The following is a 27,944-nucleotide window of genomic DNA, read 5'->3' on the forward strand; positions in this document are numbered from 1 at the left end:
GGTTGCCTGGTCTCGGGGCATGTCTGTCTCAGCGGGCAATTTCCTCTGCATGTTTTAAAAATTAATCCTTAGATGTTATTATTGATGCTGCATACTAAGCGGTCGTACAGCATATCATTCAATGCCGTGCCAAATTTTGTGCCGGGAGCCTCCGGGGAAGTCAAATTTCTCGTGAGATTGTAGATCTGGGGACAACAAACCATCAATAAAATTACCATCTGTTTTCTTCCTCCATGATTTCATTGGCAATAGAGAAATATCGAAGTTGCTCGACATATTGGCTCAAGTCTTTGGACCCCTGATCGAACGGGTCAGTTTTCCCAATCACAGGCATGGTTTTCTTTATTTTGTGTTCGCTCTTTTTTGATGTAACCCCTTCCCCCGTGAAATTTTGAGATGAGCAATGACTTGCAATTTATATTTGATTTACACTCGTCGCCAATGTAGCGGTTTGAGGCAATACTGCGGAGGCTTCTTGTATAACCAAAAGGGGGTATTGAGAACAAGGAAAAGAATAACGATATACAGGCACAGAGGTCACTAAAATAGGTCTTCATTCTACGACTCCCGGGTCCACGCTACCTGAGCTCCTGCTCCTAGAGCCCCGCACCTTTTCCCCATTGGTCGGGGTTTGCGCGCTCATGCGCGATAGACCCCGAGTCGGTCAGGTAGCCGGCAAGGGATCGCCTCTTAAAATGGCCGCGCTATTACAGTGACACAGCAGGACATTGAGAACTGGAAGAAATTGGCGGAATCCAAAGGAAGAAACTTTGCAGGTGCTGGGGAGAGATTTGGAGTTGAGGAAACAGGAAGGCAGGAGCCAGCCACAGCTTTGTGATGCCATTCTCTTCTCTCATTTCTCCTCACATTACCGTCTGGTCAACCGTTAGACATATTTGGGAGGAGTTCCTTTCTGTATGAGACATATTTGTAGCTACTTGTGAAAGCCATAAGGATGATCTCGAACTGGCACTGATGTTTGTGCTATTCAACCAGGATCATTGGGCTTCGAAGCAGGAGTACGCCATTCGGTCCTTCGAACCTGCTCTGCCATTCTATAAGATAATGGTTGGTCTGCGCTCCCCATAACATTTGTCTCCCATGTCTGTCAAAAGTTTATCTATTGAATTGAATGACCCAACCTCCACTGTTTTCTGGGAAAGAGAATTCTACCCGGTGAGAGAAAAAACCTACTTGCCCATGAACAGAATGACTGGAGACAATTTCTATACTAGGCCCAATGACATATCTGAATGATGAGCTGTTAAGAGATGCTTCTGGCTTCCGTTGCTTTGACTACGGTTTCAGCCAAAACTGCTCTCTGCTCAAAGGCAAACTAAAGTACTCATCCATCCATTCTTTGTACTGCCTTCAGTACAGAGCAAGGGCACATACTGTTGTAACATTGGAAAGCAGGCTTGCCAAGTTCAGCACCCCAGGTATGCAGTGCGCTGCACACCAAGCTTTATCTGCCGGACCTTTAAAAGTCAGCTGCACTGCCTCTTAATCAGATATTTGCTCCATTCTAGTGAGGCTTGTGTTGCCTGGTACTGACATTAGCTGAAGCTGCACTCTGAAGGTCGTTAGAGTCATAGAGTTTTAGGATTAGTGTATGCTATGGCACTTCAAGTTCTCATCTAAATGCTTCTTATTTTTAAAATGTTTTTATTGGCATTTTTCAATTTTACAGAGTGATACCTTTAAGGGATGATGTGTATAGTATTTACATGTTGTACAGTTTCTTATTGACATCTATATTTCTTAACATACATTCTCCCTGTTCCTCCCCTTTGCCCCCTCCCTGTCCCCTCATTGGTAGCCCCCTCTTCTGCCCTCGGTGTCCTACTACTGAGCTCCTATCCTCCTTTCTGTGGCTCTTGTTGTTGATCTTGTGGTTTCAGTGGGGTTGGGGGAGGCTTCCTGCCCCCACCCCTCCCCCCTCTTTTCCGCATGTTTCTCTCTGTGGCTCTCTTGGGTTTCCTCCTCATCTCCTCCCCCCTTCCCCCCCTGTACCTCCTCACTGTATGCATTCTTGTCTGCTCTCTCCCGTCTCCCCCTCTTTCCCCATCGCCTCGGACAGCTCTTGGAACAGGCCGACGAATTCTTAAATGTCAGTGGTTTCTTCAAAGAGACAAAATGGTTCTTTTTTAATATTCAACCAGACCTATCCACTTAGCTGTTACGCTTACATCGCCGGTGTAAGTCCACACGTCGCATGTTGCAAATGGACACAGCCAGAGGATTCTCTTCCGCTTGTCTTTCGAGCGACGAGCACTGTTGAAATGATAATGAAGAGGTTTGGGGACAGCAATGGGATTCATTCTGGATTGTTCTTACAAAGCTTGGCCGGCCTTCACTATAAAAGTCTACCTTCCTAAGACTTCTGCTTTACTCACTCCTCACTGTAACGGTGGGCAGCAGGGTGGCACAGTGGTTAGACACGGGGGAGAAAGTGCAAACTGCACACAATCGCCCGAGGCCGGAATTGAACCTGGCTCCCTGGAGCTGTGAGGCAGCAATGCCAACCACTGTGCCACCGTGCTGCCCGGGTCCCTGGCGCCGTGAGACACCGTACCACCTTGGCTACCTCACCATCTGAGCCACCTTACCTTTGACCTTCACCCAACCCGATCCACCCCCCTCTACCCCTGGCAAGGGGCACCCACAGCTCCCAGAGGAGGCGGGGTCAGCCCTTGCCCATCCTTTGTGACGTACAGAAGGGGGCGGGGTCCCCGGGCCGGGGGGGGGGGGGGGCGGAACCGGGTGTCGCTGATTGGCCGAGAGAGTTTCGCCCGAGTTCCAGACACAAACAGTTTGGGCTGTTTGGTAGGAAGTTTTTGCGGGAAGCAGCGACGGAGTGGCAGGTCCTCACTGCTCCTTGAGTGTGTGCCCATTCCCCACCTCCACCACAGAGATGGTGGACACCGTGTACCGGACCCGCTCGCTCGGGGTGGCGGCTGTCGGCTTGCCTGACCAGTACGCGGACGGCCAGGCAGCCAAGGTCTGGCAGCTCTACATCGGGGACACCAGGAGCCGGACAGAGGAGTACAGGAGCGCCGTGGTGCAGCTGCTGCGCCAGCACAAGTGCCAGCAGATCCTGGACGTGGCGTGTGGCACAGGGTAGGGCAATTGCACCAAACGCACCTTTCAAGCTAAGTTGCTCTCTCCTTCCGCAGCATTGGGCAGAAAACCCACCCAGCGCCTCTGCTGCTCTTTAAAGATCAGCGCAAGAGCTGTAAACACAGCGCCAAGCGTCAGCTTACAGCCGGGAGGCGGACATTGGCACAAAAAAACCCAACGTAGATCAAATGCTGGATAACCTCAGCAGGTCTGGCAACATCTGTGGCGAGAGGGAAACACGTTTCGAGTCGGTGTGACCCTCCCGCTGCTAAATCCCACAGCTTGCCGGGGAAGGTTCCACTGCTTTGGCATTGCTTTGCACCTCAGCCTTGATGTGATGCTAAAGTTGTTCTTTAAAAATCGAGTGTGGTTAATTAAATCCGGCACAAGTGCATCCATCACCATATGGAATCAGCAATCTAAAGTCAGCGGTTTAGCAACCTGACTCTGTGTGTGTGTGGGGTGCCTGCCCCTGTCCCAACCCCCCACCCAGCTTGTGTTGAGGGGAAATAAAGGTCCGTTTATTCATCACTGATGATTGAAAATCATCAGGGCGGCCACGGTCACACAGTGGCTAGCACTATGGCTTCACAGCTCCAGGGCCCCAGGTTCGATTCCCTGCTTGGGTCACTGTGCGGATTCTGCCCGTGTCTGCGTGGGTTTCCTCCGGGTGCTCCGGTTTCCTCCCACTAGTCCTGAAAGACGTGCTTTAGGTAATTTGGACATTCTGAATTCTCCCTCTGTGACCCGAACAGGCGCTGGAGTGTGGCGACTAGGGGCTTTTCACAGTAACTTCATTGCAGTGTTAATGTAAGCCGACTTGTGACAATAAAGATTATTAATTATAAATTAAAATTTATCTTAAAGGAGCCTTTTTCATAGAAGCACGGAATTTGTTACAGGCCCATCGTGTCTGCACCGGCTCTCCAAAGGAGCAATGGTGCCGTTCCCCTGTCTTTTCCCAGTAGCCCTGCACAGACTTTCTGTGCAAGTAATCATGAAATGTCCTCCTGAACACCTCGATTGAATCTGCCGCCACCCTCATTTCTTGGCAGTGCATCCCAGACCCGAACCATTCGCTGTGTGGAAATGTTTTTCCTCACGTCACATTTGCAAATCTCTTTAAATCTATACCCTCTCGTTCTTGATCCTTTCGTGAGCAGGGACAGTGTCTCCCTGTCTACTCTGTCCAGCCCCCTCATGATTTTGAACATCTCTATCAAATCTCCTCTCAGTCCTCTTCTCTCCAAGGACAGCAATCACAACCCCTCCAATCTATCCTCATCACTGACGTTTCTCATCCCTACACCCATTCTTGTAAACCTCTGCTGCACTCTCTCCAATGTGCTCGCAATGTGGGTGACAAGGCGGTTAGCACTGCTGTCTCACAGCTCCAGGGTCCCGGGTTCAATTCTGGCCTCGGTGACTGCCTGCGTGGAGTCTGCACGTTCTCCCCGTGTCTGCGTGGGTTACCTCTGGGTGCCTTGTTTTCCTCCCACAGTCCAAAGATGTGGATTGGCCATGCTAAATTGCGTCTTAGTATACAAAAGGTTAGGTGGGGGGTTACAGGGATAGGGTGGTGGTGTGGGCTTGGGTAGGGTGCTCTTTCCAAGGGCCTGTGCACACTTGATGGGCCGAATGGCCTCCTTCTGCACTGTAAATTCTATGATTCTGCCCTTCCTATAGTGTGGCGCCCAGAACTGTACACAGTATTCCAGCTGAGGTCTGACTAGTGTTGCATAGGTCTTGTGTTCCTCTTGTTACAAAGCAGCGTTCCCATTCCTGGCTAGTTTTTAGCAGGGCTAAAGCTGGCAACTGTTACTTGCAGAATGGATGCCATGGTTTGTTTTGATGGCTGGGATCGTCACTCGATAGAGCTGTGATAAAGTTGTCATTAAAAGTACATTTCATTTGAGCACGGTTACATGATGTTGGCATTGGTGGGTGGGGGCATCTAGTCAGTTCTTTTTGAAGGGCTGGCACAGGCATGGTGGGCTGAAGGGCCTCCACCTGTGCTGTACGATCACAAATCTAGGGGAAATGATTTGCAAAGTTTTACACCACAAAAAGAGGCCTTTCGGCCCATCGTGTCAAGCATGAGGGTGGGATTCTCCGTCCCGCCAGCCCCGTTTTCCGACACATCGTGCCCCCCGACGGCAGCGGAATCCTCCATTCTGGCAGCCAGCCAAAGGGGTTTCCCATTATGGCCATCCCACGCTGTCAGGAAACCCGCGAGCGTGGGTGCGCTGCCAGAGAAGTGCAGCATCCTGCCGACGGAGAATCCCGCAGGCTATCTATTCTGATTTTTCAGCACTTGATCCCTACCTAGCCTTGTGGCGTTACAAATACTCAGTGCTGTGGACAAAAACGGACCAATGGAATTTGGAGGAAATAAAAATGGGGTGAAGGTGGAGGAAGGAGTTCACAGCCTGAGGTTGTTGAAGATAATTAACCTTGTGGATTTATTGGACTATAATTTGCTGTCAGAATACATAGTGGTTAGCACTGTTGCTTCATAGCGGCAGGGACGCGGGTTTGATTCCCGTTTGGGTCACTGTCTGTGCGGAGTCTGCACGTTCTCCCCGTGTCTCCGCGGGTTTCCTCCGGGTGCTCCGGTTTCCTCCCACAAGTCCTGAAAGACGTGTTGTTAGATGAATTGGATAGTCTGAATTCTCCCTCTGTGTACCCGAACAGGTGCCGGAATGTAGCGACTGGGGGATTTTCACAGTAACTTCATTACAGTGTTAATGTAAGTCTGCTTGTGACACTAATAAAGATTATTATTATTTATTAATAATGGCAGGGCTAACAGTGCTCACCGTAAATGGTGTAGTGGTTGATGGTGAGGTGCTTTAGAACATAGAGAACATAGAACATAGAACGATACAGCGCAGTACAGGCCCTTCGGCCCACGATGTTGCACCGAAACAAAAGCCATCTAACCTACACTATGCCATTATCATCCATATGTTTATCCAATAAACTTTTAAATGCCCTCAATGTTGGCGAGTTCACTACTGTAGCAGGTAGGGCATTCCACGGCCTCACTACTCTTTGCGTAAAGAACCTACCTCTGACCTCTGTCCTATATCTATTACCCCTCAGTTTAAAGCTATGTCCCCTCGTGCCAGCCATGTCCATCCGCGGGAGAAGGCTCTCACTGTCCACCCTATCCAACCCCCTGATCATTTTGTATGCCTCTATTAAGTCTCCTCTTAACCTTCTTCTCTCCAACGAAAACAACCTCAAGTCCATCAGCCTTTCCTCATAAGATTTTCCCTCCATACCAGGCAACATCCTGGTAAATCTCCTCTGCACCCGCTCCAAAGCCTCCACGTCCTTCCTATAATGCGGTGACCAGAACTGTACGCAATACTCCAAATGCGGCCGTACCAGAGTTCTGGACAGCTGCAACATGACCTCCTGACTCCGGAACTCAATCCCTCTACCAATAAAGGCCAACACTCCACAGGCCTTCTTCACAACCCTATCAACCTGGGTGGCAACTTTCAGGGATCTATGTACATGGACACCTAGATCCCTCTGCTCATCCACACTTCCAAGAACTTTACCATTAGCCAAATATTCCGCATTCCTGTTATTCCTTCCAAAGTGAATCACCTCACACTTCTCTACATTAAACTCCATTTGCCACCTCTCAGCCCAGCTCTGCAGCTTATCTATATCCCTCTGTAACCTGCTACATCCTTCCACACTATCGACAACACCACCGACTTTGGTATCGTCTGCAAAATTACTCACCCTCCCTTCTGCGCCTTCCTCTAGGTCATTGATAAAAATGGCAAACAGCAACAGCCCCAGAACAGATCCTTGTGGTACTCCACTTGTAACTGAACTCCATTCTGAACATTTCCCATCAACCACCACCCTCTGTCGTCTTTCAGCTAGACAATTTCTGATCCACATCTCTAAATCACCCTCAATCCCCAGCCTCCGTATTTTCTGCAATAGCCTACCGTGGGGAACCTTATCAAACGCTTTGCTGAAATCCATATACACCACATCAACTGCTCTACCCTCGTCTACCTGTTCAGTCACCTTCTCAAAGAACTCGATAAGGTTTGTGAGGCATGACCTACCCTTCACAAAGCCATGCTGACTATCCCTGATCATATTATTATATGTGCATCTACAAAACTTGTTCCCTGTGTTATGCTGCTCCTCTGTTAGCTCTACAGAATCCGCATCTCATCCTTGATCTCTCTTTATTTTGGCACTTGCCCATTAATCGCCCACTGACCTCACCTGATCAAGGTAAGTCATGTTATACCATGCATAAATACTCTTCAAACAGCCTGAAACATATTTTTCCAAGAGAGAACCTTGTTGACGAACCTGAAAAATATTCTTCATATCAGTCAACTGCACTGGCACCAAAAATTACAAGTGTGGAAGCTCATTCTGTCAGGTCTTGAATTTTTCATGGAGATTTTTTAAAAATTGCCAACAGTTTCAAATGTAATCTTATTGCATGCGTCTCCTCTCTTCTCTCTGTCCCTAAGTCAAACCTTTCTCTCTCTTTGCTCCTCTTTTCGCGATTTGACATTTAATTTGCCGCCCTCTTTATTCGCCCTACTTCTCGGTCCTTTTGAATTTTGATTCGCTGATGTTGCAGTTAAACTAATACCTGACGCCTTTTTTCCCCCGTCGTGACGTATCAGCTTTCACTTTCAGCAACTTTGTGGGAAAGATGTTCTCGAGCTGAAGGGTACTGGGGCAAGCCTAACTGAAGGCCGGCACTGTTAGCTGGCCTGCGACTGCAAATTCTGTTTTTTTAAAATAATTCAGCTCAGAAGGACCTTCATGTCTCTGCCAGCTCTTCGAAAAAGCTATCCAGTCCAAACCCACTCTCCCCCTCTTTCTCCCCATAGTCCTGCAATTTTTCCTCAGTCCTTACCCAGTTCCATTTAAAAGCTGCTGTTGAATCATCTCCCGCCATTCTTACAGGCAGTGAATTCCAGATTTCAACAATCCCACTGTGTAAAACAGAAAATAATTCCCCTCCCTTCGGCCTTGATTCCTTTGCCACATGTCTTAAATCTGTAACCTCTGATCGCTGACCTTTCTACCAGTGGAAACGGTTTTACCCCATCTACTCTGAAAACCCCTGGAAATTTTGAACACCTCACAGTGGTTAGCACTGTTGCCTCACAGCACTAGGGACCCGGATTCATTTCCAGCCTTGGGTGAATGTCTGTGTGGAGTTTGCACATTTCCTCGTGTCTGCGTGGGTTTACTCCGGATGCTCCGGTTTTCTCCCGCAGTCCTAAGATCTGCAGGTTAGGTGGATTGGGCATGATCAGTTGCTCCATAGGATTCAAACGTTAGGTGGGGTTGCGGGGATAAGGTGGACCTAGGTGGGGTACTCTTTCAGAGGATCGGTGCAGATTTGATGGGCCGAATGGCCTCCTGCTTTCTACACTGTAGAGATTCTATGAATCTTGCCTTAGCCTTCCCTGCTTCAAGGAGAACAATTCCTGCTTCCCTCGTTTGTTCAGATGGCTAAAGTTCTTTACCCTGGTATAGTACTGTTTAATCTCCACAACACCCTCACTGACACTTTCACATGTGTGGTGGCCAGAATTGGACACGGAATCACATTAGATGCAATTGCTATAATGGTAGAAGACCAACTGGATTGTCATTTTTTATGGCGGTGTGGCACAATGGTATTGTCACTGGGCTAGCTAGTCAGAGACAATACTCTGGATGGAATCCAATGATGACCAGGGGCGCGATTCTCCGACCCCCCCACCGGGTCGGAGAATCGCCGGGGGCCGGCGTGAATCCTGCTCCCGCTGTGTCCCGAATTCTCCGCCACCGGAGATTCAGCAGGGGCGGGAATTGCGCTGGGCCGGTCGGCTGAAATCCCCCGGCGATTCTCCGGTCCGCGATGGGCCGAAGTCCCGCCGCTGTCAACCCACGCCAGCCGGCGTGGATTGAACCACCTTTCGAACGGCGGGACAAGGCGGCGCGGGCGGGCTCCGGGGTCCCCACGGTGGCCTGGCCCGCGGTCGGGGCCCACTGATCCGCGGGCGGGCCTGTGCCGTGGGGGCACTCTTTTCCTTCAGCCTTCGCCATGGTCTCCACTGTGGCGGAGGCGGAAGAGACCCCGTCCACTGCGCATGCGCGGGGATGCCGTGAGCGGCCGCTGACGCTCCCGCGCATGCGCCGCATGGCAAAGTAATTTCCGCGCCAGCTGGCAGGGCACCAAAGGCCTTTCCCGCCAGCTGGCGGGGTGGAAATCAGTCCGGCGCGGGCCTAGCCCCTCAAGGTGAGAGCTCGGCCCCTCAAGATGCTTTCCGCAACTTTGGGGCGGCGTGATGCCGGACTGATTCGTGCCATTTTTGGTGCCGGTCGGCAGACATCGCGCCGATGCGGAGAATCCCGCCTCAGGAAACCATTGTTGATCGCAATGAAAATCCATGCGGTTCACTCATGTCCTTTTGGGCAGGAATTCGACCATCCTTACCTGGTCTGGCCAACATGTGACTCGAGATCCATAGCAATGTGTTGACCCTCTGAAATGGCCTCGCCAAGTTGAAGGGCAGGGTAATAAATGCTGCCCTAGTAACTCTCAGAATTTGGTTGTGTAAGAGAGAGTTAGGCAATTGGATGAACTTTGGGGCAAGTGCACGTTTAAGGGATTCTATCTCACTCTGGCATTGGCAGTTCTGATCAACATTGTTCCCTGATTTCATAGTATCACTACAGTGCAGACGGAGTCCATTTGGCCTGTTAAATCTGTACAGACCCTCTCTGAAAGAGCACCCTACCAAGGCCCATTCCTGTGCCCTATCTCTGTAACTCCAGCTAACCTTTTTGGACACTTATGGGGCAATTTATCGTGGCAAATCCACCTAACCTGCACATCTTTGGACTGTGGGAGGAAACCGGAGCACCTGGAGGAAGCTCACGCAGACACGGGGAGAACGTGCAAACTCCACACAGTCACCCAAGGCCAGAATTGAACCCGGGCGCCTGTGAGGCAGCAGTGTTAACCACTGTGCCACCACACCTCATTTACAAGTAATAAACTGAGTTAAAATAACACTTTTCTTCCCACTTATGCCTCTCAACCTGTTTCTCTGCTAGGTATCTATAACGTTTCTCTTGGAATTCTTTTCAATACGTCTACTGTTACTCATTTCTTCCTCAGAATTCCAGGCTATATGTAAAGTAGTTGCCCCATAGTAGATTTTCTCATTGTGCCAAACACTGTCGTCAAATATCATTCTGCCTCCGTAACAAATCATGCCATGTGAAAAGTTTGTGGAAATGTTAAAACATTTATAATCACAGATCCCGACGTGAATGATTCCATTGAATAATAATAACTTGCAGTTAACTGGAACCTTTTCTTATCAGGAAATGTTCCAAGGGCGGCAAATTAAATGTCAAATCGAGAAAAGAGGAGCAAAGAGAGAGAAAGGTTTGACTAAGGGACAGGGACAAGTAATTAGACACAAATTAACACTGGGCCAATGAAGGGGACACCTGAAAGATGACCAGAAACTTGGTCAAAGAGGTGAGTTTTAACAGGGGTCTTAAATGTGGAGATGAAGTGGGGGAAGATTTTAGGGAGAGAATTCCTGAACTTCGGATCAGCCAAATGAAGGCTGAAAACAGGAATGGGTGAGAGGCTGGAGTTCAAGGAATCGAACGTCTGGCAAGACTGGAGGAGATTGAGTTGATGATGAGAGGAGAGGTTGTAACGTGATTTCAACACAGTAGAGAGGTACGATATGGCTACAACCTGTGATTTCTCCATGCAGTTAGTTCCTGTTTGTAGCCACGCGACTTGAGAATAGTGACGAGCAACATTCAGCTGAAAACCGCAGACTGACATTGGACCTCATACAACAGTCTGTATGGGGACAAGCCAAGGCTATTGGCTCACTTGAATTTATTCCTCCACTTGCCCTGGAGCCCACGATTGAAAAATGGATACAGCCCATCAGCATTTTTACACATGAGGAAAGATTTAACTCCCACAAAGGCTGTCCAAATAGCCCACCATAGCAAGCTTAGGAAGCAAAGCAGAGCGGTTGTTCATGGGGAAAGTGATGTTCCTTGGAGCAAAATAAGTGAAGTCCTCCAATGTATCAGACAAAAGGAGAAAGCACAGTAAAGCAAAAGCCACAAAATGATGAAAAAGCGTGCAACCGCCATCTGGAGATGCTCTCGATGCGGCGGGGAACCTCTCCACTAGTGGGAAGAATGTGGGGTAACTGAGAAGCACAACTGCAGGTGGTTAGGACATTTTAAAATGGCCTGCAGATCCAAAATTTCTGGAGCTCATAGGAAGGAAGAAGTTTAAAAAATAGAAAAATCCAAGAAGTGGGCGGATCACAGAAAAAACAAATAAAGTTGTTTGGAGAACTCAACAAAATAGAAAGTAATTATTGGAGCATTAAATTAGAAATTGATGGCCACTCCACAGAATTCAAGTTGGATACTGGTGCAGATGTTTCAGTCTTATCTGACTCAATTGGTAACTAATTTTATCACCCATTTGGTCAATGTTCCATTCAAAATCGCTTCTATACCCAAGATATTCCAAAGAACAATGCCTCAGACCCTGGAAGGCTTGATCGAGTAATATGCCATATGAACGACATTCGCGTACATGGTTCATTAAGAGAAGAACATGACTGCCGAATGACAGCAGTCCCAGAAGTCCCCAGAAGCAGATTTGAAATTAAATGACAAATGTGAATTAGTACAACCTGAGATAACATTCTTCAGCCACGTTGTGCAAACTTCAGGAACCAGAGCCCACCCAAAGAAAACCAAGATCTTGAGAGAGTTCCCACAACTTAAAACATCACAGAATGGCAAAGATTCCTCGGGGTGGTCAACCAAGTAGGCAAGTTCCCAACAAACCTTGCAGTAGTCAATGAACCGTTACACCAGCTGTTGAGACAAGGCCAACAGTTATGCCCATCACTTGGGAATATCAAAATGCAGAGCAAGAGTCCAGCAGCCAATCCGGTGGCCAGGCATAGGTCACTCCATTGGCGGGTTAATCACAGATTGCTTTAGGTGTGCAGTGAATAGCTGACATCAGTGTGAACCATAGATATCCTCCACTTGTCATTCAAGGCAGCACCTCGGAATGGATTTCTTTGAGGTTAAGGGCAAAGTTTTGATCATCAGTTGCTTACTAATGCATAGCACCACAGCATAGGCAGCCATTACAGCACTAAGACGAATCTTCGCGACACATCGTATCCCGGACGTAGTGGTCTCAGATGACAGACCTCATACTGTTAATGAGTTATTCTAAAATGTATGCTCCGAAAATTCCAGGATCCTCCTGTTTCTGCAGGTTGACTAACTCTCCAAGTATTCTGGCCACTGAGAATAAGCCTACAAACATAACGCCACCAAGACAGGGGCTTCCTCAACATTTGTGGTCCAATGGTAAGATTATGGCGGGATTCTCCGTCCCGCCACGCCTGATTTCTGGGGGTTCAGCACGCCATCGGGATTTTCCGTTTCGCCGGCTGGTCAATGGGGTTTGCCATTGTGGGGCAGTCCCACACCGTCGGGAAACCCCCGGGCTGCTGGCAAAATGGATAATCCCGACGCCGGAGAATCCAGCCCAATTGTTTGGATCAAGACCCTTCAGGAGGGGCACCAATATCCTGGGCGCGAGCTTTGCTGGTGTTGTTCGGAAGGGTTTAAAGGAGTGTGGCGGGAGGGGTGGGGGGGTGGGAACCGGAACAGCAGGCCAGTAAGTGTAGAGACTTTAGAAAAAAGTGAGACTAAGATAAACATAGCGCAGAGTAAGAGCAGGCAGAGGGAATCCGAAGGAGGGCCGAACGGCTTGTTCATATGTTGTACTTTTCTTCGTTCTTTGTTTTGTTCATTGCAACTGAGGTTCTGAGCCAGGGTTCCTGGTCAAACTGTGCCTTTGTGTAAAAACTCCCATCTTGTTTTCAAATCCGTCCATGACTTCATGTCCACCCCCCTTAGCTCTGTAATTGCTTCACAGCTCCAGGGTCCAAGGTTCGATTCCCGGCTTGGGTCACTGTCTGTGCAGAGTCTGCGCGTTCTCCACGTGTCTGCGTGGGTTTCCTCCGGGTGCTCTGGTTTTGTCCCACAGTCCAAAGATGTGCAGGTTAGGTGGATTGGCCATGCTAAGTTGCCCTTAAGTGTCCAAAAAGGTCAGGTGGGGTTACTGGGTTACGAGGATAGGGTGGAGGGTGCTCTTTCCAAGGGCCGGTGCAGACTCGATGGACCGAATGACCCCCTTCTGCATTGTGAATTCAATGATTCTATGAACTCCTTGAGATATCTGCACTCCTGATATTTGAGTATCCCTGAATTTAATTGGTCTGTGAATGGCGAGCTTGCTTTCCAATGGGAAGACTCTAAGCTGTGGGATTTGCTCCCTAAACCTCTGTACTTTCCTTTTTGCTTCCAAGGTTGCTCCTAAAACCTGCCTACTTTTGGTGAAAATTTTATCCATCTGCCCCGATATCACCCAAGTGGCTTTTGGTGTCAAATGTTGCTTTACAATGCTCCTGTGAAGTGCCTGGGGATGTTTTACTATGTAAAAAGTGTTATATAAACATAGGGTTTTGTCGCTGTTCTTGTTGTATTTTCTCTTTTCAAATGCTGGCAGACAGCTGTGCGAACGCGCTTAATATTTCAATTGCAGACTTCTGACATTTTTTTTTGTCTCTCTTCTCTGTGAACACACCTTGTGATTTCCCATGGCAGTTTCCCCATTGTGTTTGATATCCAAATAATCATGTTCAGGAAGTTAGTGGGGTTTTCTGCTTTGGAATAAAAGTTGCAACCCCCTCTCACCTCTCTCTCTCTCTATTCCATTCCGCATTCCATCAGTTCCAGTGTTTGCACAACCATACCATGACATATTACCTCAATGAGTCTCTGTATACACAGATGCATTAAAGTTTGTTAGTTGTCACAAAATTTTAAAAAAAAAACTTCATGTGACTTTGCTTTGGACGTCTTGTTGAATTTGGAGCTTTCAGTTTGTGAGTGAAGTAAACGGGGACTCCCAAATGATCCCCCAGCAATTCGGGCAGAGCCATCGATTGACAGGTCTGACAGAGGACCAGATGAGTATTGAGTTAGGAAGTGGGTGGATGGCAAGAAGTCAGTTCAAAAGGCAAATAAAAGATAGCATTGTGGAATGCAATCCCCCCCCAAATCCTCTAATCCTGATGGAATTTGCTTCATTTAGTCGGCAGAATCCAGTGATTATGGTGGATAGCTGCCCTTTTGGATGCCAGGCGCAAGTCCAGAGCTTTTCTGTCTTGATGGAAATGTGCACAGAATCATAAAATGCAACCTCTCAAAGGATGGTTGAAAAATCGAGAACCTTGATTCCAAAAGAGCAGAATTTGATTCATGCGATGGAATATTATCACCTCGATCTCTGCAAAACGCATGGACCAATGTAGGTTGGAACGGATTTAATTCATTAACTGTTTTAAAATGGCTCTCACCCAGAAACAAATTTATCCTCGCACATCCGGGTTACCAGACCAATCTGTGTGACGTTCTTTTCTTTTTAAATAATATTTTATTAATGTATTTGAAAATTTTCATAACAATGACATCAACAAGGTAAAATAAACATTTTACCCCAGCCCCATTTTCACACACCTCAACCATACAACAACAGTCCCCCCCGCCCCCTGGAATACTGCATCTGCTGACATTTTTAATTTTCCCCGAGAAAGTCGACGAACGGCTGCCACCTCCAAGAGAACCCTAGCGTAGACCCTCTTTAGGCAAACTTTATTTTCTCGAGACTGAGAAACCCAGCCATGTCACTAACCCAGGTCTCTACACTCTGGGGCTTTGAGTCCCTCCACATTAATAAAATCCGTCTCCGGGCTACCGTGGAGGCAAAGGCCAAGACGTCGGCCTCTTTTGCCCCATGAACTCCCGGATCTTCCAACACTTCAAAGATCGCTACCTCCGGACTCGGCACAACCCGTGTTTTTAGTACCGTGGACATTGCCTTAGCGAAACCCTGCCAAAACCCTCTAAGCTTCGGGCATGCCCAAAACATGTGGACATGATTTGCTGGGCTTCCCACGCATCTCTCACACCTATCTTCTACCCCAAAAACCTTGCTCATTCTAGTCACTGTCATATGTGCCCGGTGGACTACCTTAAATTGTATCTGGCGCACGATGAGGATGTATTAACCCTGCTTAGGGCATCTGCCCATAGACCCGCCTTTATCTCTCCTCCTAGCTCGTCCTCCCACTTGCCCTTAAGCTCCTCCGCCGGAGTTTCCTCCGCCTCCGAAAGCTCCTGGTAAATATCCGATACCTTCCCCTCTCCCACCCAGGTACTGGAGAACACTCTATCCTGTATCCCACGTGGCGGCAGCAGCGGAAAGGCCGCACCTGTTTTCTCAGGAAGTCTCGCACCTGCAAATCCCTAAAAACGTTCCCTGCTGGCAATTTAAATTTATCCTCCAAAGCTTTCAAGCTGGGAAAGCTCCCATCTATAAATAGATCCCCCATCCTTCTAATTCCTGCCCTCTGCCAAATCCGGAACCTGCCATCCAGCCTACCGGGTACAAACCTGTGGTTGTTATCAATTGGGGTCAAAATCGATGCTCCCTCCACTCTCTTATATCTGCTCCACCCCCTGATCCTCAGAGCCGTCACTACCCCCATACCTGTGGAGTATCGGGCCGGTGAGAACGGAAGAGGTGCCGTTACCAGTGCTCCCAGACTGGTGTGTTTGCATGACGCTGCGTCCATCCGCTCCCATGACGACCCCTCCCCCATAACCCACTTCCTAACCATGGCTATATTAGCCGCCCAGTAGTAATTGCAGAAGTTCGGCAGTGCCAACCCACCCTCCCCCCGACTGCGCTCCTGCAACACTTTCTTCACTCTCGGGGTGTTACTCGCCCACATAAAGCCCAAAATAATCTTATTCACCTGCTTGAAAAAGGCCTTCGGGATGAAGATGGGGAGGCACTGAAAGACAAACAGAAATCTGGGGAGGACCGTCATTTTCACGGTCTGTACCCTCCCCGCCAGTGATAGCGGGAGCATGTCCCATCTCTTAAAGCCCCCTTCTATTTGTTCTACCAACCGGGGTAGGTTTAACTTGTGTAGTACCTCCCATTTCTGGGCCACCTGTATTCCCAGATATCGAAAGCTCTTCCCTACCATTCTAAGCGGTAGCTCTCCCAGTCTCTTCTCCTGTCCTCTTGCCTGGATCGCGAACATCTCGCTTTTTCCCATGTTCAATTTATACCCCGAAAAATTGCCAAATTCCCCCAAGATTCGCATTACTTTTCCCACCCCCTCCAATGGGTCCAAAATGTACAAGAGCAGGTCAACTGCGTAGACTGAGACCCGGTGCTCCACCCCCACCCCCCCCCCCCCCCCCCACCCCCACCCGCCCCCTGCCCCGAACCAGCCCTTTCCAGTTCCTAGAGGCTCTTAATGCCATGGTCAATGGCTCTATGGCCAGAGCAAACAGTAACGGGGAGAGGGGGCACCCTTGCCTCATCCCTCGGTGTAGTTTAAAATACCCCGCCCTCAGCCGGTTCGTACGCACACTCGCTACTGGTGCCTCATAGAGCAACCGCACCCAGTCAATAAAGCCCTCACCAAACCCAAACCTTCCCAGCGCCTCCCGCAGCTAATCCCACTCCACCCGATCAAAAGCCTTCTCCGCATCCATCGCTACCACCACCTCCATCTCCCCGCCTTCTGAGGGCATCATAATAACATTTAGAAGCCTTCGAACATTGGCCTTGAGTTGTCTGTCCTTAACAAATCCCGTCTGGTCTTCCCCTATCACCCCTGGGACACAGTCCTCTATCCTTGTGGCCAGTATCTTAGCCAGCAGTTTGGCATCCACATTCAGTCGAGAAATCGGCCTGTATGACCCGCATTGCTCCAGATCCTTCTCCCGTTTCAAGATCAATTAAATCAAGGCCTGCGACATTGTTGGGGGGAGGACTCCCTTCTCTTGCTTCGTTAAATGTCCTCACCAGCAGTGGGCTCAATATCTCTGAAAACTTCTCATTGAATTCCACCAGGTAGCCATCAGGCCCCGGGGCCTTGCCCGACTGCATGCCCTCCAGCCCCTTGATTATTTCCTCAATCTCAATTGGGGCTCCCAGCCCCTCCACCAGGTCCTCCTCCACCCTCGGGAACCTCAACTGATCCCGGAATTGCCTCATCCCCTCCACCCCAGCCGGGGGGTCCGACTCATATAGTTTACAATAAAAGTCCTTAAACACCTCGTTCACCTCCGCTGGATCCAGGACAGTATTACAGTCTCTACTCTTTACTTTACCTATCTCTCTGGCCGCCTCTCTTTTCCTGAGCTGGTGCGCCAACATGCTACTTGCGTTTTCCCCATACTCATAGATTACCCGCCTTGCCTTCCTCAACTGTTCCACTGCTTTCCTGTGGTCAACAGCCCAAACTCCGCCTGTAACCTCCGCCGCTCCCTCAGTAGCCCCGCGTCCAGGGCCTCCGAGTATCTCCTGTCCACCTGGAGTATCTCCTCCACTGACCTGTCCCTCTCAGCCCGTTCCACCTTTTCCCTGTGGGCTCGTATCGAGATTAATTCCCTTCTGACTACTGCCTTCAAAGCTTCCCAGACCGTCACTGCAGAGACCTCCCCCGTATCATTTGTTTCAGGTAGTTCTGGATGGACTTGTTAACCCGCCCACAGATCGCCTCGTCCGCTAGCAACCCCACATCCAGTCTCCACAGTGGGCGTTGCCCTCTCTCCACACAAATCCGTAGATCCACCAAGTGCTGGGCATGATCTGACTCTGCGATTGCCGAGTACTCAGTATCCACCACCTCTGGTATTAGCGCCCTGCTCAGAACAAAAAAGCCGATCCGAGAGTATACCTTGTGGACATGTGAAAAAAAGGAAAACTCCTTCGCCCTTGGCCGTGCAAACCTCCATGGGTCTACACCCCCCATCAGTTCCATAAAACCCTTCAATTCCTTTGCCGCAGCCGGCCTCCCTGTCCTGGATTTTGACCGGTCCAATTCCGGATCAATGACTGTGTTGAAGTCCCTTCCTGTGATCAGGTTGTGTGACTCTAAGTCTGGGATCTTACCTAACACCTGCCTCATAAATTCCACGTTGTCCCAATTCGGAGCATATATGTTCACAAGTACCACTCGCACCCCCTCCAGCTTCCCACTCACCATTCTGTACCTACCCCCCTTGTCTGACACGATTCTCCCTGCCTTGAATGCCACTCGTTTGCTGATCAAGATCGCTACCCCCCTGGCCTTTGAGTCCAGTCCTGAGTGGAACACTTGGCTAACCCACCCCTTCCTCAATCTCGTCAGGTCTGTAACCTTTAGGTGTGTCTCTTGTAGCATTGCCACTTCCCCCTTCAGTTCCCTCAAATGCGGGAACACGCGAGCCCTCTTGATCATTCAGTCCTCTCACGTTCCATGTGATCAGCCTGGATGGGGGGGCTTCCAACTCCTCCCCCCCCCCCCTTGCCGACTAGCCATCACCCTTTTTAGACCAGCCTCGCGCCCGCACCCTCCGCTTCCTCGAGTCCGCACTCGGGCTGTCGCCGTTCCCGACCTCACATTTGTCCCCCAGAAACAACACTAAAAACCCAAATCCGATCCCAGGTCCTGATAAACGCACAACTCACAGTTCTCCCACTTGCTGCTCCGTTCTTTCTTGGCCCACCGCAAAACGTGTTCCTTGTCCATGAAACGGTGAAAACATACCACCATGGCCCTCGGCGGTTCGTTCGCTCTGGGCTTCCTTGCGAGGGCTCTGCGCGCTCTGTCCAATTCCAGAGGCCGAGGGAATGCCCCAGCCCCCATCAACTTCTCCAACATGTCCGTCACATAGGCCCTCACATCCGATCCCTCACTGCCTTCAGGGAGGCCGACAATTCTGAGATTCTGCCTCCTGGACCTATTCTCCAGGTCCTCCAGCTTCTCCTGCATTCTTCTCTGGCGGTCGTTCATCATCCCCACCTGGCTTTCCAGCACGGTTATATACTCCTCGTGCTCGGACAACTTTTGTTCGTCCTCCTGGATCGCTCTCCCGTGGGTTTCCTGATTCTGAACCACTTGGTCAATCGAAGCCTTAATCGGGTCCAGCGTGTCCTTCTTCAGCTTGGCGAAGCAATCCTCGAAAAGCTTCACCAGCTGCTCCGTCGACCACTGAGCCCTTGCTCTCCGCCATGCTGTCCCGTGTTACCAGCTCTGCTTGCGTCTCCCATATAGGACTTTGCCGTCTCACACGGCCACTTCTGGTCCAATTCTCCATACACCGGAGGGGGATTTCTCCTTACTGTCTCACTCTTCACTGCTTTATACCATAAAATCCGCAAAAAACCAGGGGAAAAAGGTCCAAAAGTCCGTTACAGGCGGGAGCTATCAAATGTGCGACCTACCCCTCCATGGCCGCCACCGGATGTTCGTGTGACGTTCTTTTCAAGATGTGGGCATCACAGGCATTTGTTGCCTTTCCCGAATTATTCTTGAGGAGGTGGTGGTGGTCAGCCGCCACCTTAAGTCATTGCATTCCATGTTATGTAGGTACACTCTTGGTGCTGTTAGGAAGGGAGTGCCAGGACTACGACCCAGCGACAGTGAAGGAACAGTGGGCGGAATTTTCCAAAGAAAATGGCAAAACGTCCGGTTCCGTCTGAAAACCGGCGTGTCTCTCTCCAGAAACACAGCCAGGTATTCTGACCAGATCAATCTCCCGCCCACCCCCTGCCATCATGGCCATGGAGGACCCCCCCCTCCACAAGCTTCGAGGCGACTCATTCCCCCCCCCAACCACGGAAGTGCCCCCTTCTCCGCCACCCGCCTCATGCATTTGTTTGTGTGCATCCCCCTCCACCCACCACGTATAAAGGAAAATCTCCCTCCAATGGAGGAGGATTGCCCTCTTGGCAGTGCCCACCTCCTTGCCCATCTCAGTACCCCAGCACTGCACCCTGTTACTTTTCCCTGGCACTATTCCCGGCACTTCCAGTGTTCCCGGGGCATTGTCCAACCTTGTCCCTCAACCTCGGGGCCTCCAGACACCTCTGCACCCCCGGCGTGGTCATCACGACTGTTTTTACTTTTCAAATATCGGCAGTGATTCGCACCGACCTGATGTCACCCCCTCCCCGTGCTGAGCATTCCACGGTGCTGAATGCTATGGCGTAAAGCCTTTCAGATTATGATTGAATGGACGTAACTTTGTGGAAATCAAGGGCATGAACCTGATCGTGTCGCCGGCAGGGGGTGGGGAAGATCTCAAACCGAGATCTCGCTGGCGCATTTCCCGTTATGGCCCTTTCAGGAGATTTAACGGACACAGCGGGAAGTGCACTCGCGGCTAACAGACGCCCCCCAAAAAGCATGGTCTGTTTTGGGTGCATTTAGTGGGGTGTTTCTTGACTCCTGCTGTCAGACAGGAGTTTGTTTTTCCCCCACCTCGGTCGGGAACGCCCCGCCGAAGCCCCACGTGCCTCCTTTCCTGCAGTGACAAGCGGAGCCATTATTAAATGCAACTTACCTGTCAATGGGCCTACTTCCCTTACCCCAGCTCGTATGGGGCCTGATCCCTGGCATGGGAAAACTGGCATTTGAATACCTTGGCACTGCCAGCCTGGCACCCTGGCACACTGCTGCCAGGGTGGCAGTGCCAAGGAGCCAGGCTGGTAGTGCCAAGATGTGCACTGGGCAGCAGGAGTGCCGGGGTACTAATCTGCCCAGAGCCAACCACCCTGGGGCTTCCACCCCCCAGGTGCTGTTACGCCTGGTCCACATTAGTGTGGAACAGTATTAAACGGCACCATGGCGAGGTCTCCCAGGTGCGGGTGTTCATTCCCAGGCTTCGGGTGCATCGGGCACCAACATATTTAAGTGAGCCTAACTGCTCGCTTAATGAGGTAAATCTGCATCTTGCCCAGCGACACTGAGATCGCGACATCTCCAACGGGAATTTGTGAGGCTTTCCGAGCGTCGCATCCGGTGAGAGGCCTCTCGTAAGATTTAACGGCCTGGTTGTGTCACCGAGTGGGGCGCGATGAGGCTGTTTGATCATGCCGATTATCACTGTCACATCCCCCACTAACAACATTTTGGGGGTTAACATTGATCCGAAACTGAAATGGATCACCATATAAAGCCTGTGATGACAAGAACAAGCCAGAGGTTGGCAATTCTACAGAGAGTAACTCGCCTTGTGACTCTCCAAAGTCTGCCCAGCATCTACACATCAGGGGCGAAATTCTCCGGAAACGGCGCGATGTCCACCGACTGGCGCCCAAAACGGCGCAAATCAGTTGGGCATCGCGCCGCCCCAAAGGTGCGGAATGCTCCGCATCTTTGGGGGCTGAGCCCCAACCTTAAGGGGCTAGGCCGGCGCTGGACGAATTTCTGCCCCGCCAGCTGGCGGAAAAGGCCTTTGGTACCCCGCCAGCTGGCACGGAAATAACGTCTCCGGGCGGTGCATGCGCGGGAGCGTCAGCGGCCGCTGACGGCATTCCCGCGCATGCGCAGTGGAGGGAGTCTCTTCCACCTCCGCCATGGTGGAGACCGTGGCGAAGGCGGAAAGGAAAGAGTGCCCCCACGGCACAGGCCCGCCCGCGGATCGGTGGGCCCTGATCGCGGGCCAGGCCACCGTGGGGACACCCCCCGGGGCCAGATCGCCCCGCGCCCCCCCAGGACCCCGGAGCCCGCCCGCGCCGCCTTGTCCCGCCGGTAAGGTAGGTGGTTTACTCTACGCCGGTGGGACAGGCATTTTAGCGGCGGGGCTTCGGCCCATCCGGGCCGGAGAATCGCGGGGGGGGGGGGCCCGCCAACCGGTGCGGCGCGATTCCCGCCCCCGCCGAATATCCGGTGGTGGAGAATTCGGCAACCCGCCCCCGCTGATTCGCCGACCCGGCGGAGAATCTCGCCCCAGAAGTCAGGAGAGTGATGGAATACGCTCAACTTGCCTGGATGAGTGCAGCTCCAACAACACTGAAGCTCCACACCCTCTCCAACACCGACGCACAGTGGCAACCTTGTGTACCATCTCCAAGGTTCACTGCAGCAACTCACCAAGGCTCCTTTGATAGCTGCTTCCAAACGTATAACCTTAACCATCGAGAAGGACAAGAGCAGCAGGTGCACCGCCACCTGGGGATTCCCCTCCAAGTCACTCACCATCCTGACTTGGAAATGTATACTGGAACCCACTCCCTAACAGCACAGTAGGTATACCTACACCACACCAACTACAGCGGTTGAAGAAGGCAGCTCAACTCGAGGGAACTTCGGGATTGGCAATGAATGCTGGGCTGGCATCCCCTGAACCAATTTGTAAAAAGTAAGATCCAAGGTAAATCAAATGACTTCGGAAAGAATTGCTCCTGTTCTTTTGGGAAATGCCGCTCTCAGCATGGGAGCATCAGTAGCAGCAAATGACCCAGCAAGCCACACACCATCGTGACTTGGAATTGTATTCGCTGCCATCAGTCAGAAGCCTGGGGCTCCCTGCTTAACAGCACTCTGGATATCTCTACTCCACCATCTTCCCAAGCGCAGGTAGAGATGGGCAAATGAGTGCTGGCCTGACCAGCGATGAAAATCATGCAGGCTTTTGAATGAGTAAATAAGTAGAAACTAACAACTGACAGAGGAGTGGGTAACCAGAGGACAGAGAGTGATGGTGTTTAACAAAAGAATCAGGGGCGTTATGAGTTTCACGCAGGAAGTTGTTATCCAGAATGCACTGCCTGAAATGGTGGTGGAAGCAAATTTAGCCAGAACCTTAAAACGATAATTTGTTAAATGATGGGGGGTGGGGGAATAGTGGGGATCGGGTTGGGAATTGGGGGTGCATTGCAGGGCAGTGTTTATTATAGAGTCATAGAAGTTACAGTGCAGAAGGAGGCCATTTGGCCCATCGAGTCTGCACCGGCTCTTGGAAAGAGCACCTTACCCAATCCCACACCTCCACCCTATCGCCATGCCCCAGTAACCCCACCCAACACTCAGGGCAATATTGGACACTCACGGCAATTTATCATGGCCAATCCACCTAACCTGCACATCTTTGGACTGTGGGAGGAAACCGGAGCACCCGGAGGAAACCCACGCAGACACGGGGAGAACGTGCAGACTCCGCACAGACAGTGACCCAGCGGGGAATCAAACCTCGGACCCTGGCGCTGTGAAGCAATTGTGCTATCCACAATGCTGCCGTGGGACAGCAGAAGCAAACCGCCTGGAAAAGCCTCCTCTTGCTTGACAATGAATGATGGCCTTGCTAGTGACACATACGCTCCATAAACAAATATAAATAAAAAGCGTGCAACAAAATACCTTCACCGATACACTTCAGTGTGACACTCCATGTTAATGCACAGACGGACAACTGTACATTTGTCTTTTGAGTTATCAAGGTATCTGAACATGGAGCTTTTGGAGGGGTCGCGGCAGTATATAAGGGTTGAATTTACATCGGAAGATTGCGGGTGTTTTATCTTTGAGTGCGAAATTACGCAGTTTTTGTTTAAGGGGCAAAAAGGTTGCTCTTCATAGAGATATGGGGCGGGATTCTCCAATCCCGTGGCAAAGTGCCCACGCCGTCGTAAACGGCGTCGCGTTTTACGACGCCGTGAACGGGCCGCTCCCACGCCTAATTCTGGCCCCTACAGGGGACCAGCATGGCGCTGGAGCAGTTCGCGCCGCACCAGCTGCAGATCCCGGCGCGAACTGGGCGTCGCAGGATCGGCGCATGCGCAGTTGTGTCGGCGCCAACGAGGACATGCGCAGTGGCGCCTGCGCCAACGTGCGCATGCGCAGTGGCCTCCTTCAATGTGCTGGCCCCTGTAGCTCTGCGTCATGTTGCGTCGGCGCATAGGAAAGGAGGCCCCGAGCCACAAATACACAATGTATCGGTGGGCCCCGATCGCGGGCCAGGCCACATCGGAGGTGGGACCTGGAAGGTGTGTCTGCGGAGACCGTCCTGGAGGGGGGGTTGGGGGGGATCCGACCCCGGGGGGGGGGGGGGGGGGGCCTCCACGTTGGCCTGACCCGCATTGGGGCTTACCGATCGGTGGGCGGGCTGGTTCCGTGGGGGCCTATGTTCCTCCGTGTCGGGCCCCTGTTGGTCTCCGCCATATTGCTCGGGGTCCGGCGCGGAAACGGGAACCCCCGTGCATGTGCGGGATCACGCCGGCCGTAGCGTGCATGCGCGAACTCGCGCTGGCTGTTCCGCGCTGGCTGGAGCTGCGGGGACCACTCTGGCGCCGACCTACCCCCCCCCCCGCCCAGGAAGAGGAGTATTCCTCATTATCGAGGACCATTGACGTCGGAGTGGTTGGCGCCGCTTTTCTCGCCGGCATCAGAACTTGGCTGCTGGATTGGAGAATCCCGGCCATGGAGTCAGCTCAAAGTTTCAGATTGGGAAAAGCCCGATTTATTTCTCGTGGGAATTCACTGAATTAAAGTATATTGTGGCAGGGCATTGATGGAAATATTCTGCCCATTCCTCATGGCGAGTGAATTTGAACTGAAATTTAGTCAATGGGCCCATTTGTTGGTGGAGTGATGCCAAAACTGACTATTAATTATGTTGTTTGTACACTGGGAAATAACCTAGTGGGAGGTAAAATGCTCCCATCTCCAGGAATGGCAGGCAAGTCCATTGAAACTGATCATATACCAAGGAAATCAGGGACTGTTTCTAATGCTACTGTACAAAGTACTGTTTCAACTGGTAACGTCTGCAAAGAATCAAAAGCTCACACTTCTGAGAGTAAAGAAGGCTTGAGAACGCAGGCAGACAGAAAAAAGTGTTAAAATCAGCCGTAAATGAATTGTATCTGTTTCAGTTAGGCTTACCTGCAGATCCTAAGCCATATGTGTCAAAACAGAATACAGCAGCAGAATTCCAGGCAAATAGTTGAACAAAGAGGAAGTGTGCTTTGAACCAAAAGGAGTTGGCTCAAACAGGCATTATTAGTATTGTGGAATTATGAGGATGCGTTAAAGTTTTTGGAGCACAAAATAAAGTTTCAGAATGAAGAAACTATGGCCCTTGCTCTACAGAATTAAACAAAGCTTATGTCAAGTGAGACGATGAGAATGGAATGAATATAAAAGAATGCAAAAAGGAATATGAAGAACTGTCAATGGAACAGCAGCGTAACCTAAATGAAATTCTTGAAGCAGCGAAACAGAGCAATGATCCTGCATTTAAACAGGAGAAGACAACTGGGATGGTTGGACACCTGGGATTTTTGTTTTGTAGATTTGGACTTTAAAAGCCTTGCAGCAATGAACGAAAATGGAGGTCAAATATTGGAGCTTGGTTCACTGACTGATTCCAAAGAAAAAAAGGACAGCTAAAAACTATATTTGAAGAGGAGTTGTGGTTTTTTGAAATCTTGATGCACTGCTTACGCCCCTGGAACTAGAGAATCACAAGGATTGTCTGCAAGTAAACAGCCTTGACAAAGTGATGTGCCATCAATTATAACAAAGACGAGTTGTGGTACGAAACTGTGGCTTTAATAAGCTAAACGAGAACCTGCTGGTAACTGATCCCGAACTGGGGCAGGGCCAGAGGTCGGCCACCTTTATACAGAGCCTGAGGGGAGGAGCCACAGGCGGAGCCAGCAGAGACAACAAACAATATATACAGTAACAGTGATTTCCCACAATATATATAATACAGTAACAGTGGTTTACCACACAAAGTTTCCCAGATTGAACCTATTGTGCCATCTTTCAACCAAGAATATGGAAATTATATGAATTTTAACCATCTTGAGGAAGGAGATTTACCACAGCGCAACTTGGAAGGTGACGTCCTCAGTCATGTGAGGAAGACATTTAAGAATCGCTGTAAAGAGGACGTTAAACCCTAATTGCCACACGTATTTGGATTAACACATGTTTAACACTGCAACCAAAAGAGAAAATGCTGGAAAATCTCAACAGGTCTGGTAGCATCTGTAAGGAGAGAAAGAGCTCATGTTTCGAGTCCAGATGACTCTTTGTCAAAGCTGTAACATTGTTGTATTGCCAAGGTGGATGATGTAATGGAAAATATGACAGCATGGGGGGAGAATGTTACTTTTACTGAATGCAACGAGTTAGTTGGTAAAATACGCAGTGTTATAAGATTATGAATTTTAATTTATTGGGGAATGTGTTACAATCACAAGGTTTGACTCACCTGAGGAAGGAGCAGTGCTCCGAAAGCTAGTGATTCCAAACAAACCTGTTGGACTTTAACCTGGTGTTGTAAGTCTTCTTACTGTGTTCACCCCAATCCAATGCCAGCATCTCCACATCATATCTAGATTAAGATGCATTTAGTAATCTGTATTCCTAAAACCTGTGTGTAATTGTTAAATTGGGTTGGGGCGGGGTTAAGTCGATTTCGGCGTGAGAACAGCTGGTGAGTCAGTTTCAGCGGGAGCATTGCGGAAGGAGGTTGCTGGGAGGTAAGTCAACCTTTAAAAGCACTTGTCTTTGCAGGGGCAGGCCAGTCGATTTCGGCGTGAGAACAGCTGGTGAGTCAGTTTCAGCGGGAGCATTGCGGAAGGAGGTTGCTGGGAGGTAAGTCAACCTTTAAAAGCACTTGTCTTTGCAGGGGCAGGCCAGTCGATTTCGGCGTGAGAACAGCTGGTGAGTCAGTTTCAGCGGGAGCATTGCGGAAGGAGGTTGCTGGGAGGTAAGTCAACCTTTAAAAGCACTTGTCTTTGCAGGGGCAGGCCAGTCGATTTCGGCGTGAGAACAGCTGGTGAGTCAGTTTCAGCGGGAGCATTGCGGAAGGAGGTTGCTGGGAGGTAAGTCAACCTTTAAAAGCACTTGTCTTTGCAGGGGCAGGCCAGTCGATTTCGGCGTGAGAACAGCTGGTGAGTCAGTTTCAGCGGGAGCATTGCGGAAGGAGGTTGCTTGGAGGTAAGTCAACCTTTAAAAGCACTTGTCTTTGCAGGGGCAGGCCAGTCGATTTCGGCGGGAGTGGAGCTGGCTGGTTAGTCAATTTCAGCAGGAGCTGAGAATTTTTTTTTTTTTTTTTTTAAATTAGTTTTTTAGGCGGGAACAGGAAGTCGACGAGCGGACGTCTGGGAAGACCCTCACCAATAAATTCTGGTGGAGAGGAAACCCGAGACACTACACGTGTAGTGTCTCCCACCCACCCTCCTCCTCTAACCTAATAATAAAACCCATTGGTCTGAGGTAAGTACCATATTTTATTATATTATTATTATTTTTTATAAAAATTTAAGTTAGTTGTTAGCCAGATCTTGGTAGAAGGTTAGAGGAATGGCAGGGAAGGGAGTGCAATGTTCCTCCTGCAGGATGTTTGAGGTGAGGGATGCAGTTAGTGTCCCTGCTGATTTTACCTGCAGGAAGTGCTGCCATCTCCAGCTCCTCCAAGACCGAGTTAGGGAACTGGAGCTGGAGTTGGAAGAACTTCGGATCATTCGGGAGGCAGAAGGGGTCATAGATAGCAGCTTCAGGGAATTAGTTACACCAAAGATTGGAGATAGATGGGTAACTGTAAGAGGGACTGGGAAAAAGCAGTCCGTGCAGGGATCCCCTGCGGTCGTTCCCCTGAGAAACAAGTATACCGCTTTGGATACTTGTGGGGGGGGGGACTTACCAGGGGTAAGCCATGGGGTACGGGCCTCTGGCACGGAGTCTGTCCCTGTTGCTCAGAAGGGAAGGGGGGAGAGGAGCAGAGCATTAGTAATTGGGGACTCTATAGTCAGGGGCACAGATAGGAGATTTTGTGGGAGCGTGAGAGACTCGCGTTTGGTATGTTGC

General features: G+C 50.2%; 1 protein-coding gene across 1 annotated transcript in view; it reads left to right on the top strand.

Moving 5' to 3' along the window:
* Nucleotides 1–2,821: 2,821 nt before the first annotated feature.
* gnmt (glycine N-methyltransferase) overlaps nucleotides 2,822–27,944 on the top strand; it is a 131,293-nt gene continuing 106,170 nt past the window's right edge. The window contains exon 1 of the mRNA XM_072500186.1: nucleotides 2,822–3,120. Coding sequence (XP_072356287.1) covers nucleotides 2,915–3,120 — 206 coding nt within the window. The 5' untranslated portion in view covers nucleotides 2,822–2,914. The remainder of the gene's footprint in view (nucleotides 3,121–27,944) is intronic.

The sequence above is a fragment of the Scyliorhinus torazame genome, chromosome 4, assembly GCF_047496885.1.
Source record: "Scyliorhinus torazame isolate Kashiwa2021f chromosome 4, sScyTor2.1, whole genome shotgun sequence".
Classification (NCBI taxonomy): Eukaryota; Metazoa; Chordata; class Chondrichthyes; order Carcharhiniformes; family Scyliorhinidae; genus Scyliorhinus; species Scyliorhinus torazame.